At 44.7% G+C, this 12,879-nt stretch overlaps 1 protein-coding gene across 1 annotated transcript; it reads right to left on the bottom strand.

The window, feature by feature from the left end:
* Positions 1-1,720: 1,720 nt before the first annotated feature.
* LOC131957753 (neurocalcin) lies at positions 1,721-7,662 on the bottom strand (the record flags this gene model as incomplete). The annotated part of the gene is given in 2 exon segments (XM_059322518.1): positions 1,721-2,188; positions 7,632-7,662. A coding segment is annotated over 1 exon segment (378 nt), but the record flags the coding sequence as incomplete, so codon positions are not given.
* Positions 7,663-12,879: the final 5,217 nt, after the last annotated feature.

The raw sequence follows: 12,879 nt of genomic DNA, 5'->3' as shown, positions 1-12,879 counted from the left end.
AGTGGGGTCCTTCATCAATATTCTTTAGAATTAGCTTATCCAACACTCTTAAGTAATACAACGTATGCATCTCTTGTTCGTCAAGCCTTATTTTTATAATAGTTTATCTATTATAAGAAATATTTTGTTTTAAATTAAGGGTAATCTACCTATGACTTCCATGAATGAGTCGGTTATTCCAAATCAAATGTGTGGGGAGATGGGTCCACGCTGTACATTCCTACCTGTAGTATGCTTTTAGGTTATCAAAACAAAATAGAGTTATCTTGTAAACATCATGTATATCATACATTTACACTTTTGTGCTCGCTTTTAAGGAACAGATCTTTACTGTTGTAAATTTAACATCTGTTCGTGAATAGATGTTGGTTCATGAAAAACAATTTAATTCAGGCATTTAAAAGAGTAGTGGAGGTAGACAAAATGGTTACTTTTATGCCAATAGTGGTCATACGATTCATTTGTCTGGAGCCAATATGTCGGGAGCCCAGTTGTCGGGAGCCCTTATGTCGGGAGCTTATTTGTCGCGAGGCAATATGACGGGAGCCCATAAGTCGAGGCCCTTTTGACGGGGCTATTTTGACTGGGTTGTTTTGTCGGGGGTCGATCTGACGGGGTCATATTAACGGCGCGGTTTTGACGGTGCACCATATATTTTCATGTGGGGGGAAAAATCGCATACTTTCGTATTTGTAAATTTAAGGAGGGAAAAGCTTATGGTTCGGACATTCAACATTCATTTAGATTGTACGCAACAAATAAAATCAATAGGAAAATTATTTTTACTGTTCTGTCTTTGATAAGAGAAAATTATGGACCCCAAAATTGGGGGTCTCCGATTCAAATCCTTTATCCGCCACTGTCAATGAGCCATGGCCTTACAATCTTCAATGCTCTAGAGATGGACCATGCCGTGTCGTTTGTAGCAATCTAGTTTTGGTTTCACTTATTCATTCGGCAAATAAAAGCTATACTAACCCACCTTTCACTTAAAATAGCTAAATTTAAAACGGGTTACTTCCTGCCTTTTAAAAACCTCGTGATTTCGAACGGTGCAAATAGCTGGATCAGTAGGTCTACACATTTTTTTTCTATTAGGTTTGGATAAAGCGCCATTTGTAAGCTATTAGACGGATCACTCATACACTCACATGTTGAAGTAAAATATGTTTTTCTAATCTGTTTTGTTAAGATTCAGTTTTATTTCCTGAAACGAGTTGATCAACCCAAATAAAATGTACAATATTTTAGAGAACGTCGGCTTTATATAAACAATGTCTGGGTAGGAGGTGACATTCATACTCGTGTGTGCACGTGTTGGATATTTTAAAAAAAAAATTGAAGCTTGCGATTCAAACATTAGAACTTGTTTTTATAGTGAAAACCAACAATTAAGCAGTAAATTTGGGGGTCCCGAAGAAAATGGGACCTCCGGCTGCAGCCTTCTCCCCCCCCCCCCCCCACCCTTTCCCCGTTAATCCGCTACTGCTGTTAACTGGAATACGTGTATACTTAGTTTTTCCTAAAAACCCATAACTTAGGTAATGTTTCAATTCTGTGCAAATCATTTTACAGATATGTTCTTATACGCAGGTTTCTATGATATTTTCAGCTATTTCTGTAAAATGGTATGTGGTATTTTACTTTCGTTACAATAACTTTATTTCCTTTTGGGATAGGTGTATGTGGAACTAACTTAAGTAGCAAAAGACAGACTTACTGTGACAATCTCCAACATCTCCTGGCGCGAGATGTATCCGTTCCCGTCCAGGTCGTACATGCTGAAGGCCCAGCGCAGCTTCTGTTCCAGCTTTCCTCTAGACGTGACGCTCAGGGCACAGATGAACTCACGGAAGTCAATAGAGCCGTCCCCGTTCGTGTCGAAGGTGCGGAACACGTGCTCGGCGAACCGCGAGGCGTCTCCGTACGGGAAGAAGTTGCCGTAGATTTTCTTAAACTCGTCCACAGAGAGGTGTCCGCTGGGGCAGTCTTTGAGGAAACCCTTGTACCACTCCTGGAGCTCCTCCTCCGTGAACTGGGTCTGGTGACGCAAGTCTTCCAGAACTTCCGGTTTCAACTTGCTGTTCTGTTTACCCATCACTGGCTGCTGGTGTAGGCCGATCAAAGATGGCTGCTTTGGGCAGAAGCCCTTAGACCAGGGCAAAAGACGATGTCGGCGAATGTCAGTCTTTGAAAATAAAAGAGTAAGTGTTAGAGATAGGGTTGTGTCACGTGGTCAAGTAAGTGTTAGAGTTAGGGTTGTTTCACGTGGTCAAGTAAGTGTTAGAGTTAGGGTTGTTTCACGTGGTCAAGTAAGTGTTAAAGATAGGGTTGTTTCACGTGGTCAAGTAAGTGTTAGAGTTAGAATTGTTTCACGTGGTCAAGTAAGTGTTAGAGATAGGGTTGTTTCACGTGGTCAAGTAACTGTTAGAGTTAGGGTTGTTTCACGTGGTCAAGTAAGTGTTAGAGTTAGGGTTGTTTCACGTGGTCAAGTAAGTGTTAGAGTTAGGGTTGTTTCACGTGGTCAAGTAACTGTTAGAGTTAGGGTTGTTTCACGTGGTCAAGTAAGTGTTAGAGTTAGAATTGTGTCACGTGGTCAAGTAAGTGTTAGAGTTAGGGTTGTTTCACGTGGTCAAGTAAGTGTTAGAATTGTGTCACGTGGTCAAGTAAGTGTTAGAGATAGGGTTGTTTCACGTGGTCAAGTGAGTGTTAGAGTTAGAATTGTGTCACGTGGTCAAGTAAGTGTTAGAGTTAGGGTTGTTTCACGTGGTCAAGTAAGTGTTAGAGATAGGGTTGTTTCACGTGGTCAAGTAAGTGTTAGAGTTAGGGTTGTTTCACGTGGTCAAGTAAGTGTTAGAATTGTGTCACGTGGTCAAGTAAGTGTTAAAGATAGGGTTGTTTCACGTGGTCAAGTAAGTGTTAGAGTTAGAATTGTGTCACGTGGTCAAGTAAGTGTTAGAGTTAGGGTTGTTTCACGTGGTCAAGTAAGTGTTAGAGTTAGAATTGTGTCACGTGGTCAAGTAAGTGTTAGAGTTAGGGTTGTTTCACGTGGTCAAGTAAGTGTTAGAGTTAGGGTTGTTTCACGTGGTCAAGTAAGTGTTAGAGTTAGGGTTGTTTCACGTGGTCAAGTAAGTGTTAGAGTTAGGGTTGTTTCACGTGGTCAAGTAAGTGTTAGAATTGTGTCACGTGGTCAAGTAAGTGTTAGAGTTAGGGTTGTTTCACGTGGTCAAGTAAGTGTTAGAGTTAGGGTTGTTTCACGTGGTCAAGTAAGTGTTAGAGTTAGGGTTGTTTCACGTGGTCAAGTAAGTGTTAGAGTTAGGGTTGTTTCACGTGGTCAAGTAAGTGTTAGAGTTAGGGTTGTTTCACGTGGTCAAGTAAGTGTTAGAATTGTGTCACGTGGTCAAGTAAGTGTTAGAGATAGGGTTGTTTCACGTGGTCAAGTAAGTGTTAGAGTTAGAATTGTGTCACGTGGTCAAGTAAGTGTTAGAGTTAGGGTTGTTTCACGTGGTCAAGTAAGTGTTAGAGTTAGGGTTGTTTCACGTGGTCAAGTAAGTGTTAGAGTTAGGGTTGTTTCACGTGGTCAAGTAAGTGTTAGAGTTAGGGTTGTTTCACGTGGTCAAGTAAGTGTTAGAGTTAGGGTTGTTTCACGTGGTCAAGTAAGTGTTAGAGTTAGGGTTGTTTCACGTGGTCAAGTAAGTGTTAGAGTTAGGGTTGTTTCACGTGGTCAAGTAAGTGTTAGAATTGTGTCACGTGGTCAAGTAAGTGTTAGAGATAGGGTTGTTTCACGTGGTCAAGTAAGTGTTAGAGTTAGAATTGTGTCACGTGGTCAAGTAAGTGTTAGAGTTAGGGTTGTTTCACGTGGTCAAGTAAGTGTTAGAGTTAGGGTTGTTTCACGTGGTCAAGTAAGTGTTAGAGTTAGGGTTGTTTCACGTGGTCAAGTAAGTGTTAGAGTTAGGGTTGTTTCACGTGGTCAAGTAAGTGTTAGAGTTAGGGTTGTTTCACGTGGTCAAGTAAGTGTTAGAGTTAGGGTTGTTTCACGTGGTCAAGTAAGTGTTAGAGTTAGGGTTGTTTCACGTGGTCAAGTAAGTGTTAGAGTTAGGGTTGTTTCACGTGGTCAAGTAAGTGTTAGAGTTAGGGTTGTTTCACGTGGTCAAGTAAGTGTTAGAGTTAGGGTTGTTTCACGTGGTCAAGTAAGTGTTAGAATTGTGTCACGTGGTCAAGTAAGTGTTAGAGATAGGGTTGTTTCACGTGGTCAAGTAAGTGTTAGAGTTAGAATTGTGTCACGTGGTCAAGTAAGTGTTAGAGTTAGGGTTGTTTCACGTGGTCAAGTAAGTGTTAGAGTTAGGGTTGTTTCACGTGGTCAAGTAAGTGTTAGAGTTAGGGTTGTTTCACGTGGTCAAGTAAGTGTTAGAGTTAGGGTTGTTTCACGTGGTCAAGTAAGTGTTAGAGTTAGGGTTGTTTCACGTGGTCAAGTAAGTGTTAGAGTTAGGGTTGTTTCACGTGGTCAAGTAAGTGTTAGAGTTAGGGTTGTTTCACGTGGTCAAGTAAGTGTTAGAGTTAGGGTTGTTTCACGTGGTCAAGTAAGTGTTAGAATTGTGTCACGTGGTCAAGTAAGTGTTAGAGATAGGGTTGTTTCACGTGGTCAAGTAAGTGTTAGAGTTAGAATTGTGTCACGTGGTCAAGTAAGTGTTAGAGTTAGGGTTGTTTCACGTGGTCAAGTAAGTGTTAGAGTTAGGGTTGTTTCACGTGGTCAAGTAAGTGTTAGAGTTAGGGTTGTTTCACGTGGTCAAGTAAGTGTTAGAGTTAGGGTTGTTTCACGTGGTCAAGTAAGTGTTAGAGTTAGGGTTGTTTCACGTGGTCAAGTAAGTGTTAGAGTTAGGGTTGTTTCACGTGGTCAAGTAAGTGTTAGAGTTAGGGTTGTTTCACGTGGTCAAGCAAGTGTTAGAGATAGGGTTGTTTCACGTGGTCAAGTAAGTGTTAGAATTGTGTCACGTGGTCAAGTAAGTGTTAGAGATAGGGTTGTTTCACGTGGTCAAGTAAGTGTTAGAGTTAGAATTGTGTCACGTGGTCAAGTAAGTGTTAGAATTGTGTCACGTGGTCAAGTAAGTGTTAGAGTTAGGGTTGTTTCACGTGGTCAAGTAAGTGTTAGAGTTAGAATTGTGTCACGTGGTCAAGTAAGTGTTAGAGTTAGGGTTGTTTCACGTGGTCAAGTAAGTGTTAGAGTTAGGGTTGTTTCACGTGGTCAAGTAAGTGTTAGAGTTAGGGTTGTTTCACGTGGTCAAGTAAGTGTTAGAGATAGGGTTGTTTCACGTGGTCAAGTAAGTGTTAGAGATAGGGTTGTTTCACGTGGTCAAGTAAGTGTTAGAATTGTGTCACGTGGTCAAGTAAGTGTTAGAGTTAGAATTGTGTCACGTGGTCAAGTAAGTGTTAGAGATAGGGTTGTTTCACGTGGTCAAGTAAGTGTTAGAGTTAGAATTGTGTCACGTGGTCAAGTAAGTGTTAGAGTTAGGGTTGTTTCACGTGGTCAAGTAAGTGTTAGAGTTAGGGTTGTTTCACGTGGTCAAGTAAGTGTTAGAGTTAGGGTTGTTTCACGTGGTCAAGTAAGTGTTAGAGTTAGGGTTGTTTCACGTGGTCAAGTAAGTGTTAGAGTTAGGGTTGTTTCACGTGGTCAAGTAAGTGTTAGAGTTAGGGTTGTTTCACGTGGTCAAGTAAGTGTTAGAGTTAGGGTTGTTTCACGTGGTCAAGTAAGTGTTAGAGTTAGGGTTGTTTCACGTGGTCAAGTAAGTGTTAGAGTTAGGGTTGTTTCACGTGGTCAAGTAAGTGTTAGAGTTAGGGTTGTTTCACGTGGTCAAGTAAGTGTTAGAATTGTGTCACGTGGTCAAGTAAGTGTTAGAGATAGGGTTGTTTCACGTGGTCAAGTAAGTGTTAGAGTTAGAATTGTGTCACGTGGTCAAGTAAGTGTTAGAGTTAGGGTTGTTTCACGTGGTCAAGTAAGTGTTAGAGTTAGGGTTGTTTCACGTGGTCAAGTAAGTGTTAGAGTTAGGGTTGTTTCACGTGGTCAAGTAAGTGTTAGAGTTAGGGTTGTTTCACGTGGTCAAGTAAGTGTTAGAGTTAGGGTTGTTTCACGTGGTCAAGTAAGTGTTAGAGTTAGGGTTGTTTCACGTGGTCAAGTAAGTGTTAGAGTTAGGGTTGTTTCACGTGGTCAAGTAAGTGTTAGAGTTAGGGTTGTTTCACGTGGTCAAGTAAGTGTTAGAATTGTGTCACGTGGTCAAGTAAGTGTTAGAGATAGGGTTGTTTCACGTGGTCAAGTAAGTGTTAGAGTTAGAATTGTGTCACGTGGTCAAGTAAGTGTTAGAGTTAGGGTTGTTTCACGTGGTCAAGTAAGTGTTAGAGTTAGGGTTGTTTCACGTGGTCAAGTAAGTGTTAGAGTTAGGGTTGTTTCACGTGGTCAAGTAAGTGTTAGAGTTAGGGTTGTTTCACGTGGTCAAGTAAGTGTTAGAGTTAGGGTTGTTTCACGTGGTCAAGTAAGTGTTAGAGTTAGGGTTGTTTCACGTGGTCAAGTAAGTGTTAGAGTTAGGGTTGTTTCACGTGGTCAAGCAAGTGTTAGAGATAGGGTTGTTTCACGTGGTCAAGTAAGTGTTAGAATTGTGTCACGTGGTCAAGTAAGTGTTAGAGATAGGGTTGTTTCACGTGGTCAAGTAAGTGTTAGAGTTAGAATTGTGTCACGTGGTCAAGTAAGTGTTAGAATTGTGTCACGTGGTCAAGTAAGTGTTAGAGTTAGGGTTGTTTCACGTGGTCAAGTAAGTGTTAGAGTTAGAATTGTGTCACGTGGTCAAGTAAGTGTTAGAGTTAGGGTTGTTTCACGTGGTCAAGTAAGTGTTAGAGTTAGGGTTGTTTCACGTGGTCAAGTAAGTGTTAGAGTTAGGGTTGTTTCACGTGGTCAAGTAAGTGTTAGAGATAGGGTTGTTTCACGTGGTCAAGTAAGTGTTAGAGATAGGGTTGTTTCACGTGGTCAAGTAAGTGTTAGAATTGTGTCACGTGGTCAAGTAAGTGTTAGAGTTAGAATTGTGTCACGTGGTCAAGTAAGTGTTAGAGTTAGGGTTGTTTCACGTGGTCAAGTAAGTGTTAGAGTTAGGGTTGTTTCACGTGGTCAAGTAAGTGTTAGAGTTAGAATTGTGTCACGTGGTCAAGTAAGTGTTAGAGTTAGGGTTGTTTCACGTGGTCAAGTAAGTGTTAGAGTTAGGGTTGTTTCACGTGGTCAAGTAAGTGTTAGAGTTAGGGTTGTGTCACGTGGTCAAGTAAGTGTTAGAGTTAGGGTTGTTTCACGTGGTCAAGTAAGTGTTAGAGTCAGGGTTGTGTCACGTGGTCCACAGCTCAAGAGAACATGCAGTGGACAGGAGCTGAAATTTAAAAAAAAAACACTGGACAAGGGAACAACACAACACTGGACTAGGGAACAACACTGGACAAGGGAACAACACTGGACTATGGGACAACACAACACTGGACTAGGGAACAACACTGGACAAGGGAACAACACTGGACAAGGGAACAACACTGGACTATGGAACAACACTGGACTAGGTGACAACACAAAGCTATGGTAAAAAAAAACCTCAACATAACAGAACCAGGTGACAACACAGGCAACAACACAAGACTAGGGGCCATACGAGAGCAAGTGTCTGAAAGTCGGTAAAACCTCTGATTTATAACAGCCATTAATTGAGCCGGATTTCCCGACATCCCCCTTCCCTGTTTAGTCTATAGTACACAGCCCCCCCCCCCCCGCCCCCCTTTACGTTTTGCCTGTAGTTGGTCTAATAAAAATGACACCCTGACGTTTGCCTGTAGTTGGTCTAATAAAAATGACACCCTGACGTTTGTCTGTGTCACCAGAAATGTCAGCCTGATGGTTGATAATTATATAGTGGTAGTGTGTTGGTGTGTTCGTTGTCGTGTGGTGTCTTGTGGTAGTGTGTTCGTTGTCGTGTGGTGTCTTGTGGTAGTGTGTTGGTGTGTTCGTTGTCGTGTCGTGTGGTGTCTTGTGGTAGTGTGTTGGTGTGTTCGTTGTCGTGTCGTGTCTTGTGGTAGTGTGTTGGTGTGTTCGTTGTCGTGTGGTGTGGTGTCTTGTGGTAGTGTGTTGGTGTGTTCGTTGTCGTGTCGTGTGGTGTCTTGTGGTAGTGTGTTGGTGTGTTCGTTGTCGTGTGGTGTGGTGTCTTGTGGTAGTGTGTTGGTGTGTTCGTTGTCTTGTGGTGTTGTGTCTTGTGGTAGTGTGTTGGTGTGTTCGTTGTCGTGTGGTGTGGTGTCTTGTGGTAGTGTGTTGGTGTGTTCGTTGTCGTGTCGTGTGGTGTCTTGTGGTAGTGTGTTGGTGTGTTCGTTGTCGTGTGGTGTCTTGTGGTAGTGTGTTGGTGTGTTCGTTGTCGTGTGGTGTCTTGTGGTAGTGTGTTGGTGTGTTCGTTGTCGTGTGGTGTGGTGTCTTGTGGTAGTGTGTTGGTGTGTTCGTTGTCTTGTGGTGTTGTGTCTTGTGGTAGTGTGTTGGTGTGTTCGTTGTCGTGTGGTGTTGTGTCGTGTGGTGTTGTGTCGTGTGGTGTTGTGTCTTGTGTCGTGTGGTGTTGTGTCTTGTGGTGTTGTGTCTTGTGGTGTTGTGTCTTGTGGTGTTGTGTCGTGTGGTGTTGTGTCGTGTGGTGTTGTGTCGTGTGGTGTTGTGTCTTGTGGTGTTGTGTCTTGTGGTGTTGTGTCGTGTGGTGTGGTGTCTTGTGGTGTTGTGTCTTGTGGTGTTGTGTCTTGTAGTGTTGTCTTGTGGTGTTGTGTCTTGTGGTGTCTTGTGGTGTTGTGTCTTGTGGTGTTGTGTCTTGTGGTGTTCTGTCTTGCACTGTGATATACCTACAGTAAAACATGTGTCCTATATCAGTATAAAAATATTTGTTGAATTTGGCAGACGCTAATAAATCAGCAGGCAGACAAATAAAAACAGCTGCATTCACGAGAAGTAGAGCTAACGGCAACACAGAGCGGCCAACATTCATGTATAATTATGAGCCTGCGTGTAGGCTACATTATACACTTGAGTAATAACTGGTAATTATGAAATAAATCCAAGTTGGAGAATTTTGGTAGTACTGGCTAGCTGTAGGTTGGGTGGACTGGTTGGGTGGACTGGCTAGCTGTAGGTTGGGTGGACTGGCTAGCTGTAGGTTGGGTGGACTGGTTGGGTGGACTGGCTAGCTGTAGGTTGGGTGGACTGGCTAGCTGTAGGTTGGGTGGACTGACTAGTTGTAGGTTGGGTGGACTGGCTAGCTGTAGGTTGGGTGGACTGGCTAGTTGTAGGTTGGGTGGACTGGCTAGCTGTAGGTTGGGTGGACTGGCTAGCTGTAGGTTGGGTGGACTGGTAGGGTGGACTGGCTAGCTGTAGGTTGGGTGGACTGGCTAGCTGTAGGTTGGGTGGACTGGCTAGCTGTAGGTTGGGTGGACTGGCTAGCTGTAGGTTGGGTGGACTGGCTAGCTGTAGGTTGGGTGGACTGGTTGGGTGGACTGGCTAGCTGTAGGTTGGGTGGACTGGTTGGGTGGACTGGCTAGCTGTAGGTTGGGTGGACTGGCTAGCTGTAGGTTGGGTGGACTGGCTAGTTGTAGGTTGGGTGGACTGGCTAGCTGTAGGTTGGGTGGACTGGCTAGCTGTAGGTTGGGTGGACTGGTAGGGTGGACTGGCTAGCTGTAGGTTGGGTGGACTGGCTAGCTGTAGGTTGGGTGGACTGGCTAGCTGTAGGTTGGGTGGACTGGCTAGCTGCAGGTTGGGTGGACTGGCTAGTTGTAGGTTGGGTGGACTGGCTAGCTGTAGGTTGGGTGGACTGGTAGGGTGGACTGGCTAGCTGTAGGTTGGGTGGACTGGCTAGCTGTAGGTTGGGTGGACTGGCTAGTTGTAGGTTGGGTGGACTGGCTAGCTGTAGGTTGGGTGGACTGGCTAGCTGTAGGTTGGGTGGACTGGTAGGGTGGACTGGCTAGCTGTAGGTTGGGTGGACTGGCTAGCTGTAGGTTGGGTGGACTGGCTAGTTGTAGGTTGGGTGGACTGGCTAGCTGTAGGTTGGGTGGACTGGCTAGCTGTAGGTTGGGTGGACTGGCTAGTTGTAGGTTGGGTGGACTGGCTAGCTGTAGGTTGGGTGGACTGGCTAGCTGTAGGTTGGGTGGACTGGTTGGGTGGACTGGCTAGCTGTAGGTTGGGTGGACTGGCTAGCTGTAGGTTGGGTGGACTGGCTAGCTGTAGGTTGGGTGGACTGGCTAGTTGTAGGTTGGGTGGACTGGCTAGCTGTAGGTTGGGTGGACTGACTAGCTGTAGGTTGGGTGGACTGGTTGGGTGGACTGGCTAGCTGTAGGTTGGGTGGACTGGCTAGCTGTAGGTTGGGTGGACTGGCTAGCTGTAGGTTGGGTGGACTGGCTAGCTGTAGGTTGGGTGGACTGGCTAGCTGTAGGTTGGGTGGACTGGCTAGCTGAAGGTTGGGTGGACTGGCTAGCTGTAGGTTGGGTGGACTGGCTAGTTGTAGGTTGGGTGGACTGGCTAGCTGTAAGTTGGGTGGACTGGCTAGCTGTAGGTTGGGTGGACTGGTTGGGTGGACTGGCTAGCTGTAGGTTGGGTGGACTGGCTAGCTGTAGGTTGGGTGGACTGGTAGGGTGGACTGGCTAGCTGTAGGTTGGGTGGACTGGTTGGGTGGACTGGCTAGCTGTAGGTTGGGTGGACTGGTAGGGTGGACTGGCTAGCTGTAGGTTGGGTGGACTGGCTAGCTGTAGGTGTGGTGGACTGGCTAGCTGTAGGTTGGGTGGACTGGTTGGGTGGACTGGCTAGCTGTAGGTTGGGTGGACTGGCTAGCTGTAGGTTGGGTGGACTGGCTAGCTGTAGGTTGGGTGGACTGGCTAGCTGCAGGTTGGGTGGACTGGTAGGTTGGACAGGCTAGCTGTAGGTTGGATGGACTGGCTAGCTGTAGGTTGGGTGGACTGGCTAGCTGTAGGTTGGGTGGACTGGCTAGCTGTAGGTTGGGTGGACTGGCTAGCTGTAGGTTGGGTGGACTGGCTAGCTGTAGGTTGGGTGGACTGGTAGGTTGGACTGGCTAGCTGTAGGTTGGGTGGACTGGCTAGCTGTAGGTTGGGTGGACTGGCTAGCTGTAGGTTGGGTGGACTGGCTAGCTGTAGGTTGGGTGGACTGGCTAGCTGTAGGTTGGGTGGACTGGTAGGTTGGACTGGTTGGGTGGACTGATTAGCTGTAGGTTGGGTGGACTGGCTAGCTGTAGGTTGGGTGGACTGGCTAGTTGTAGGTTGGGTGGACTGGCTAGCTGTAGGTTGGGTGGACTGGCTAGCTGTAGGTTGGGTGGACTGGCTAGCTGTAGGTTGGGTGGACTGGTAGGTTGGACTGGCTAGCTGTAGGTTGGGTGGACTGGTTGGGTGGACTGGCTAGCTGTAGGTTGGGTGGACTGGCTAGCTGTAGGTTGGGTGGACTGGCTAGCTGTAGGTTGGGTGGACTGGCTAATTGTAGGTTGGGTGGACTGGCTAATTGTAGGTTGGGTGGACTGGCTAGTTGTAGGTTGGGTGGACTGGCTAGCTGTAGGTTGGGTGGACTGGCTAATTGTAGGTTGGGTGGACTGGCTAGCTGTAGGTTGGGTATAATTTCAGCAAGGTATAGTTTCACCAAGGTATAATAAGTATTCACAAAAAGTGTTTCCTGGAACTCAGTGCTGAGAAAAAGCTCACCCATGAAATTCACATCCTCAATACAAACTCCTAGATCTACACTGTGAGTGATGAGTGAATTAAAGATACACACACTACCAAGTTACATAACAGAAATGATAACTCCACAGAATAGCAGAGCTACAGTTGCGTAACACATTATGAAAAAATGGGACATATATCAACTCCTTTTTCCTGACTTACTCAAAAAATCAATGACATCACGTTTAAATACAGCTACAGTTGACTTTAAAAAAATGAAAAACATTTCTAAGGCTAACTAGATCTATTTGAACTTCCTGGTCAATAGGTGAAGCAAGAAACAAGGTTGACCCCTGAACTCTTGGGTTCAAGTTCCTGGTTCAATAATGGCAGCATCAAGTCAGTTTTATTTTCATTCACAAAAATTTTAGGGAACTGAAGCTCAGGCAACGTCTAAATATGACAGTCAGAAGGTTAGGTCTAAATATGACAGTCAGAAGGTTAGGTCTAAATATGACAGTCAGAAGGTTAGGTCTAAATATGACAGTCAGAAGGTTAGGTCTAAATATGACAGTCAGAAGGTTAGGTCTAAATATGACAGTCAGAAGGTTAGGTCTAAATATGACAGTCAGAAGGTTAGGTCTAAATATGACAGTCAGAAGGTTAGGTCTAAATATGACAGTCAGAAGGTTAGGTCTAAATATGACAGTCAGAAGGTTAGGTCTAAATATGACAGTCAGAAGGTTAGGTCTAAATATGACAGTCAGAAGGTTAGGTCTAAATATGACAGTCAGAAGGTTAGGTCTAAATATGACAGTCAGAAGGTTAGGTCTAAATATGACAGTCAGAAGGTTAGGTCTAAATATGACAGTCAGAAGGTTAGGTCTAAATATGACAGTCAGAAGGTTAGGTCTAAATATGACAGTCAGAAGGTTAGGTCTAAATATGACAGTCAGAAGGTTAGGTCTAAATATGACAGAGAGAAGGTTAGGTCTAAATATGACAGTCAGAAGGTTAGGTCTAAATATGACAGTCAGAAGGTTAGGTCTAAATATGACAGTCAGAAGGTTAGGTCTAAATATGACAGTCAGAAGGTTAGGTCTAAATATGACAGTCAGAAGGTTAGGTCTAAATATGACAGTCAGAAGGTTAGGTCTAAATATGACAGTCAGAAGGTTAGGT

Source organism: Physella acuta, unplaced genomic scaffold, assembly GCF_028476545.2.
Source record: "Physella acuta isolate Inbredline_101_S28 unplaced genomic scaffold, ASM2847654v3 ptg000081l, whole genome shotgun sequence".
In the NCBI taxonomy this organism is placed as follows: Eukaryota; Metazoa; Mollusca; class Gastropoda; family Physidae; genus Physella; species Physella acuta.
Note: the sequence above shows the minus strand (reverse complement) of the source record. Positions and strands in the feature narration are given on the sequence as shown.